This window comes from Myiozetetes cayanensis, unplaced genomic scaffold (assembly GCF_022539395.1).
Source record: "Myiozetetes cayanensis isolate MyiCay16 unplaced genomic scaffold, myiCay2020 scf65, whole genome shotgun sequence".
NCBI lineage: Eukaryota > Metazoa > Chordata > Aves > Passeriformes > Tyrannidae > Myiozetetes > Myiozetetes cayanensis.
The window spans coordinates 60,160-69,343 of NW_026087909.1; the positions used below are offsets into that span (position 1 = coordinate 60,160).

Here is a 9,184-nt window from a genome sequence, read left to right on the forward strand (position 1 = left end):
TGGTCATGCAGAGGGGTGGCAGGGTCAGACCATACCGGGTCGGGCCAGTTGGGAGCAGGAAGGGGGCCGGATAGACCTGGGGGTTCCCCGGACTGTGGGGGGGATGGGTGGATGGTCCCGTTTGGGGGGGGGGAAGCCCCCAACTGGACCGGGTCAGGTCAGGTGGGAGCAGGAGGGGGGGGTCGGACAGACCTGAGGGTTCCCCAACCCAACCGGGGGTCGGACAGGGTTGTCCCGTTTGGGAGACCTCCGGTGGGCAGTGTGAGGGGGAACTTGCGGTGGCACAATGGGGGGAGGGGTGAGGTTGGGGTGGGTAGTGGGTTTCTCTGGGGATTGGAGGGTTTGGGCTGGGCAGGGGCTGTGGAGGGTGTCCAAGCCCCAGGTGGATGCAGGGACCCATGTGGACACGTGCACCTGCCCTGCCCAGAGGTATACCAGGATCGCTCCTGTTCAGGCACTGTAGCAGTGAGAGTGGGATGTGATGGGCTTGGTTTGCCTGCGGCTTCTGCCCAGAATGGAGGGGTTTTTTTTGTTTGTTTGTTTTGTTGGGTTTTTTGTTTTGTTTTGGTTTTTTGTGGTTTTTTGGGGTTTGTTTTTTTATCGCGGATGGGGTTTGTCCCCGCGAAAGACCCTCATGCACATCTTGTATAGGAGACGAGCCCCCAGATAGGTGACTCATAAAATGGCCCTTTATTAAAACAAGGTGTCAGTTTATATAGAGGGGTACATAGAAGGGTCTCGAACAAGGGTGGGATTCTTGCCAGGGGCACGAATCCTAAGGGTCAGAGATAAGGGAAAATGGAGGGATTTGCTGCAGGGATATGTCCAGCCATATAGGGAGATTTGGGAGTTAGGGAAGGAAGGGAAGGAATGGTGAGGGGCGCAGATAGGGGGGTCCTGCAGGGGTCTGTGGAAGCGGCGTCTTATCACTGGATCTCAGGCGCTTCCTGCAGTCGCAGCTGTCAAAGCACCTCTAGATCGATTTCTTCCTCCAAGGTTTCTTCGTAGCCTTTCTGTATCTGTCTCCATTCTCTGTAGGCCTCTGCTGGTCCACCCCCGGCATTTTTTTTTTTTGAATTATAGCATCTTGAAGGGGTGTTTAGGGCAAGGAAATGTCCCTGGGTTAGAGTGTAGGGAGCTGTGAGGGAAAAGTAGGGAGAGAAGGGCTTGTCCAAACTATTTCAGTGGGGAGAGACCTGTATGCCCTCATGAGGTTGCGAGCTGTGCTGACCAAGGCATATGTCTCCAGTAGGGTCTCCCATGCCAGACAGGTCAAAACTGAAGGGTCAGATAAAATGTGTCCATGAGCAGGATGGGCTCACTAGCCTTCCGGCAGTCATCCTAGGAGAAGGACAACTCTAATTTCAAACCCGGGTAGATGGAGCTTACTTAACTCTGTAAGGCCATCCGTCCAAGAGAAGGATATTCTAATTAAACCGACGTCTTGAGGACCTCCCTGTCACCGTCCAAGTTTGCTAGGCCCTGGCAGATGAACCTCAGGAGTAAAGGGTGGGACCAGTTCTGTGCATGCTGAACCTCACCTAAAAAATCCACTGCGCAGGTTCGAAGGTTATACCCACACTTGTAAAGTCCTGCAGCAATAGGTGAGGGACAAAATGGCAGGTGATAAGGAAGCCACAGACCCAACCCTGCATGCAGGCAGTTCAGGACATTGGTCACCTGAGTCTGACGCCAGAGATGACAGCCTCACTCGGCAGCATCCTGAACGACCAAGCAACCTTTATCAAGGAGAGCACTGCTTGCTCCACATGGAGAGAGGCCTAGAAAAGGTGGCCTAACCAAAGCTCATCTCCACCCTTCACCCGGTTGGTTAACTGTGGCCAACGGGCATCTTCTGATGTGGTCAAATAAAGATTAAGAGTCAAAGGCATACACCTACCTTCAAAGGTCTATTCAAATTACCACTCGCATGCTGGAACATCAGAACCATGCTTGATACTGCGAATAGTGGACGTCCTGAGGGTCCCTCTGCTCCAATTGCCCACGAACTGTCACGATTCAACATCGACATCGCTACTCTCAGTGAAATTCGTCTCCATGAGGAAGGCAACCTTAGAAAACATGGTGCCAGTTGTACACTCTACTGGTCAGGTAAACCCAGAACTGAAAGGCATCTCTCAGGAGTTGGTTTCATGATCAAAAACTCTATTGCCTCTAAACTCGAAAATCTGTTGACTGGTCATTCTGATCGTATTATCTCCCTACGTCTCTCACTACACAACAAGCAACATGCTGTTCTCTTTAGTATATATGCCCCAACCCTCCAAACTGACCCTGTCAAAAAAGATAAAATCTACACCGACCTATGCCACCTTATCCAAAATGTTCCTGCAGATGATAAGATCATTGTCCTTGGTGATTTCAGCTCCAGAGTTGGAAAGAACTCTGAAACCTGGAAAGGAGTACTAGGCAAGCATGGTGTTGGGAACTGCAATGATAATGGATGCCTTCTGCTAGAGTTTTGTGCTGAGCAGAAGTTCACCATCACCATCACCAACACTATCTTTCAGCAGAAAGATAGTTTGAAGACAACCTGGATGAATCCTAGATCCAAGCACTGGCACCTCATTGATTATATCTTGGTCCAACAGAGAGATATTTCTGATGTTCATTATGCCTTGTGCAGAATGCCACATTGCCTTGTACGCTGTAAACTTAACCTTCACCTTAAGTTCAAACCTAAAAGGGGGGGCATTCCAAGAAGGAGACTTCAAGTTAACAATCTTCAAACAACTACAGTGAGAGACAGTTTCCAGGCAAATCTTCAATCCAGGCTCGAAGTTCATTCCATAGATCCCTCTCCTGAAGTGCTTTGACAACTTATTAAAAATAGCATTCTGCAGTCCTTTGAAGAATCCTTAGGGTTCTCCTTCAAGAAAAACAAGGACTGGTTTGATGAAAACAATCATGAGATCCAGGAATTGTTGAGAAAGAAGAGAACTGCTCACCAAGCACACCTTGCTCAGCCATCTTGCCATATAAGAAAAGCAGTCTTTCGACTTGCATGTAGCAAGTTCCAACAGAAACTTCATGACATCCAGAACAAGTGGTGGACCAATCTAGCAGAAAAAATCCAATTATGGGCAGATACAAGTGACTACAGGGGATTCTATGAGACTCTGAAAACAGCTTACGGTCCTACACATCAGGTTCAAAGCCCTTTACTCAGTGCAGATGGTCAAATGTTTCTCACAGATAAAGTTTCCATTTTGAATCTATGGTCTGAGCACTTTCAGTCTCTCTTCAGTACCAACCAGTTTGAGACTCAGCAATGCAGTACATTTCACAACAACCAGTGAAAACTGAACTGGATAGTGCCCCCACTATGGGAGAAACTTAAAGCAATACAGCAGGTGAAAATTGGCAAGGCAACTGGGGTTGACAGAATCCCACCTGAAGTCTGGAAGCATAGTGGCCAAGCACTCCATGCTAAGCTTCACGAATTTGTGGTGTGCTGTTGAGAATGAGACAAACTACCTTCAGACCTTCATGATGCAGTCATTGCCACCTTGTACAAGAAGAAAGGAGATAAATCAAGCTGTTCAAATTACCAAGGTATTACTCTGCTCTCCATTGCTGGTAAAATCCTTGCAAGAATTCTTTTGAACAGATTAATACCTGCTATAGCAGAATGATGCCGAATTTTTGCCCCAAAAGGCACGGAGAAACTGCTTTAGAGACAAGGTTTGTTTCTTTAAAGCAGGAGGTATTTTATTAGCAACGCGTTGGGGAGCTCTCCAGGTCGCCCTGGGCAAAGAGCTCCGTCGTGTACAATTAGCATAGCTCTTTTATACAGTTTTTGAGTATAGGATTACAACACAATCATACATATTCATTAAATTGCAACATCTAATTGTAATATTCATATGAAGGCGGAGTCTGGGCGGAGTCTTCAATTTGGGGAGATTTCACGGTGGGGGTTCCTGTTGCCTTCCTCTGGGCGGGGGTCGTGTGTGAGTCTTCCTCACTGTAAACTTCTGAACTTTCTTTGGATCTTCTCCTTTTAAGGCAGTTTTGGCAAACACAATAAGGTCAGGCTGACTTTTGGCTCATCCTACGATTTGCTGAGTTGCTATCTCTGTGAGGAATGCAGCTATCTCTCTAGGACTGCTCTAGGATTCGCTGAGTTGCTATCTCAAGGACTGCCTAGTTTCCTAATGTTAAGGTTTTGAAATTTCTCTTACAATTTTGTGTTAACCTTTTATGTTTCAAAGTTTTAAGTGAGTGGCTTCATTTCCCCCCTTTTCTTATAACTTACGAATTCTTTCGTAATCTCTAAGGGACGTTGGTAAGATTGGATCATTGCCCAAAGTGTTTGGGTTTTTGTCATTAAGGATTTCAGTCTGCTCCATAGGTATATGTTTGTGAGTGTTAGTAAGAGCATAGCTATGGTTATGATTAGTATTGGGTGCACAAGGTAGTGGAATACTTGAGTTGCTGTTGGGGAATGCCCTGTAAAAATATCCCACTAATGGTAGTGCCGTGTCCATATTCACACAGGACTTTTACTCAGGGGCTTGGTACCCAAACAATTATCTGCAGATGCTGGTGTTTCACTCGTTTCTTCCTCTTGCTTATTCTCCGGAGCTTTCTTGACTCGTGAGTAATGAATCCATGTAGGTCGCTCTTTGATCCGGACCGCGGTGAAGGTGTCAGCAGTACTTGGAAAGGTCCTTCCCACTTTTCTTGTAGGGGTTTTCCTAAGAGATTCTTAACATACACCCAGTCACCGGGGTTGAACGGATGTAATTTACAATCAGGCTGTTTGGGTTGATGTTCTATCACCACAGCTGTACTTTTATCAAAATGTTTCCCTATAGCGATTACATAATCATAAATGTACTGATTACCTATTTGGTCTACAGCATCTCCATTTACAATCTGCATAGCATAAGGTCTTCCATACAGAATTTCAAACGGACTCAATTTTTCTTTTGATCTGGGTTTGACTCTTAGTCTAAGCAGAGCAATAGGCAGAGCCTGATACCACTGTAAATTGGTTTCCTGGCATATCTTAGCAATTTGTTGTTTAATCAGGTGATTCATCTTTTCGACTTGCCCACTGGCCTGAGGCCGGTAAGGCGTATGTAACTGCCACTTGATTTGTAATGCCTTGCTTATTGCTCTTACTAGTTTTGCACAAAAATGCGTACCTCTGTCTGAAGATATACTTCTCGGTACCCCAAATCGGGGTATTATTTCGTTTAGTAAAACCTTGGTTACTTCTCTTTCTTTATTTGCCCTACAAGGGAATGCTTCAGGCCACCCAGAAAATGTGTCAGTTAGTACTAATAAATATCGAAACCCCCCTTTTCTTGGGAGTTCTGAAAAATCAATTTGCCACACTTCACCTGGGAATTTACCTTGATTTATGGCTCCCTGATGTACCTTCGCTCCAGTATTTGGGTTATTCTTTAGGCATCGCTCACATTGAGATGTGACATATTTTACTGTAGTAAAGAGTTTTGGTCCTGCTATCCGGGTTTGTAAATATTGATAGAGTGGGTCCAAGGCCCAATGGGCTTTTTCATGTTCTGTCTTTACAAACTGCCACATTAATTTTTCAGGTATTATTAGTTGACCTGTTTCTAACTGTCCCCACCCGTTGTCTAACAATTTACCCTTGTTCCTTTTAATCCATCTTTGATCTGATTCTTGATAATTTGGTTGAAAATTTGTATCTAATTCTCCCGGTATTAAAGCTGTTATATTTATTTCTTCAGTTTTTGTAGCAGCTAATTTGGCTTCTGCATCTGCCTTCCTATTCCCTATTTCTGGAACTGTGTTACCTTTCAGGTGTCCCTTACAATGCATTATGGCCACCTGCTCTGGGAGTTGGACCGCTTCTAACAACCTTAGAATTTCTTCTGCATGTTTGATTGTTTTCCCCTGGGCAGTTAATAGTCCCCTTTTCTTTCCAAATTGCTCCATGAGCATGTACGACAGAGAAAGCATATTTAGAATCAGTCCAAATGTTAATTCGCATACCTTCTGCTAATTCCAGGGCTCGGGTAAGAGCAATTAGTTCTGCCTTCTGGGCCGAAGTCCCTGCAGGTAGGGGATTTGATTCAATTACCTCTTCTGTTGTGGTCACTGCATAGCCTGCCATTCTTACTCCTTGCTTCACGAAGCTGCTGCCGTCCGAGAACCAGTTGTCCGCATCTTCAAATGGTTCCTCCTTGAGGTCTGGACGACTGGAATAGACTGCCTCGATCGTTTCCAGGCAATCATGTTCGAGAGGTTCTGCCGGAATTCTTCCTTCTAGAAACGAAGCTGGGTTGACAATGTTAGTTACTTGAATGGTTACATCATCTGATTCAGCTAGGATGGCTTGATATTTTAGGAATCTTGAAGGCGATAACCAATGGTTACCCTTTTGTTCCAGCACTGCTGAGACAGTATGAGAGACTAACACAGTCATTTTCTGGCCTAGCGTAAGCTTTCTGGCCTCTTCTATGTTTATGATCACTGCGGCCACTGCTTTTAAACATCCAGGCCAGCCTTTGCTTACTTCATCCAATTGTTTGGAGAAATAAGCTACAGCTCTCTTATGTGGTCCCAACTGCTGTGCTAGAACTCCCAGAGCCATCCCCTGCCACTCATGGGAGAATAACCAAAACGGCTTAGTTACATCTGGAAGACCCAAGGCTGGGGCTTTCATGAGTTCTTATTTCAGTCTTTTAAAAGCTCCTTCTGCCTCGGGAGTCCAGGTTAAGGTACTCGTAGTCTCCTTTAGTAAGTCATATAGTGGTTTGGCAAGTATTCCATATTGATAAATCCATAATCGGCACCAACCTGTCATTCCCAGAAAGGCCCGTAGATCTCTTACCGTTTCTGGTCTGGGCATCTGACAGATGGCTTCTTTTCTTGCTGTGCCTAGAGATCGTTGTCCTCTGGAGATTTCATATCCCAGGTATATCACCTTTTCTTGTACCAGCTGTGCCTTTTGTAGAGAAACTCGATATCCAAAAAGTTTAGCAGGGAAATAGTCCATTCAATGCACTCCTCTTCTGTTTCAGTTGCTACTAATAAATCATCTCCATATTGTAGAAGGGTACCATTTCCCAGTGGCCTTTCCCATTGTTCTAATTCTTTGGCCAATTGGTTTCCAAAAATTGTGGGACTATTTTTGTATCCCTGCGGTAACACAGTCCAAGCTAGTTGAGTCTTTCTCCCTGTTTTAGCAGATTCCCATTCAAAAGCAAAAATTTTCTGGCTTGTCAGAGCTAAGGCTAGGCAAAAGAATGCATCTTTTAAGTCTAATACTGTGAACCATTTTAAATTTTCCCTCAATTTGGTTAGAAGAGTATAGGGATTTGCTACGACCGGGTGTAAAGTTGTTGTAATTTCATTCACTGCCCTTAATTCTTGGACTAATCTATATGTCCCATTTGGTTTCTTAACAGGTAGGATTGGTGTATTGAAATCTGATTCACATTCTACCAATAATCCTAGTTCTAGAAATCTCTCTATTATTGGTTCAATTCCCCTTCTATCTTCCAACCTCAGCGGGTATTGTTTTCTTACTACCGGTTTTGTTCCTGGTATTAACTCAATATTGATAGGAGCTGCTCGTTTTGACCTTCCAGGTACATCAGTAGCCCATACTAGTGGGTATACTTCACTCATAATGCGTTCAATGCTACGACTTTCAGGTTTTGGTTTTATATAGCTGATTGTCAGACTTAAAGCTGCTATTAGTTGTTCATCATTTACTTGAAACTCAAGTTTATCTTTATTGAATTTTATTACCGCCCCTAAATTCTCTAATAGGTCTCTACCTATTAGAGGCTTTGGAGAATTTGGTAAATACAAAAATTGATGAATTCCCATTTGTTTCCCAATTTTGTATTTAATAGGTTTTAGAAAGTAGGCTTTTTCTGGTTGGCCTGTCGCTCCCACGACCTGTACAAATTCATCACTTCTGGGTACCAATTCTTGATTCAAAACCGAAAATGTTGCTCCTGTATCTATTAAAAAGTTTAATTCTTTTTCACCTTCCCCTAGCTCCATTTTAACCAGTGGGTCTGCTAGGGAACGACTCACCGGTCCCCCTCATTCACTGTCCTGATGTGCAATGGTAGCGATTGCAGGTCTCTCTCCTAGCAGAGGACAATCTCGTTTCCAGTGTCCTATCTGCCAGCAATTAGCACACTGATTTGGTTTTATCCCAGGCAAATGGGGCTGAGATTCTCTTTTCCCACTCCCTTTTGCTGGGTAACCTCTACCTCTGCCTCTGGTATTGAATTCTGGAGGCTTTGCATTTGGGGCTGCCACTGCTGCTGCCACTATTCGAGCAAACCTTTTATCCTCCTTTTTCTTCTCTTCTTTATCTCTGTTATTATACACTTTCCAGGCCTCGTTCATCAATGTTTCTAGGTTTCTATTTGCTGGATGCTCAAGCTTTTGCAATTTCTTTCTGATATCTGGGGTGCATTGTCCCATTACTAACCCCAATAACTGTTGCTTCCCTTCCTCCGATGCTGGGTCGAGGGGTGTATATTGTCTCATAGCTGTCCTAAGTCTGTCCAAAAATTCTGAGGGGGTTTCATCTTTCCCCTGTCTGACATCATATAGCATTGCCCAGTTGATGGCTTTAGGTATTGCATTTCGCAGACCCATTGCTATTAGCTTTCTATATTGCACCAGCCGCCCATACTGAACTGGATTATTCGGATCCCATTCTGGGTTTCGATTGGGGAATACTACATCTATTCTTTCTGGTAGTAATGCAGCATGCTCTCTTCCTGTTCTTAATACGAGTTCCTTTTCTGTTTCTGTTAATTCTGACAGCATTACCTCTATGTCTTCCCAATCAATATCCTGATTCTTTGCCAGTAGTTTGAACCTCCTGGCTACTCCCTCTGGATTCTTTCTGAAATTTCTTGCCTCCTCTCTCCAGCTATTTAAATCGCTTGTTGTAAATGGTACTTTTATCCGTGCCTGTTCCCCTGCAATAGGCATTATCCTTCTGAGGGGAGCTATCATATAACCTTCTTCGTCTCTCTCTCGCACTTCCTTCCGTGCTGCCGATCTAGTATAGTATGAATTGCTAGTCCCTTCTCCGGGATCTTCTTCCTGGGTTTCGATATCTATTTTATTCTTTCTCTTCCCTGTTCTCTTTTTCTGTTTTCGTTCCTCATTCTCAGTTTCCGACCCTTCC

General features: G+C 44.5%; 1 protein-coding gene across 1 annotated transcript; it reads right to left on the reverse strand.

Annotated features, from left to right (window-relative positions):
- Nucleotides 1-5,765: 5,765 nt before the first annotated feature.
- Nucleotides 5,766-6,988, reverse strand: LOC126651518 (uncharacterized). Its single transcript, XM_050337436.1, has one exon. It carries the CDS (start codon nucleotides 6,680-6,682, stop codon nucleotides 5,825-5,827), a length of 858 nt encoding a protein of 285 aa, XP_050193393.1. The 5' UTR covers nucleotides 6,683-6,988; the 3' UTR covers nucleotides 5,766-5,824.
- Nucleotides 6,989-9,184: the final 2,196 nt, after the last annotated feature.

Excerpts from the sequence above, each read along its gene's own strand:
- LOC126651518 (XM_050337436.1), bottom strand. The coding sequence starts at position 6,682 with ATGAAAGCCCCAGCCTTGGGTCTTCCAGATGTAACTAAGCCGTTTTGG.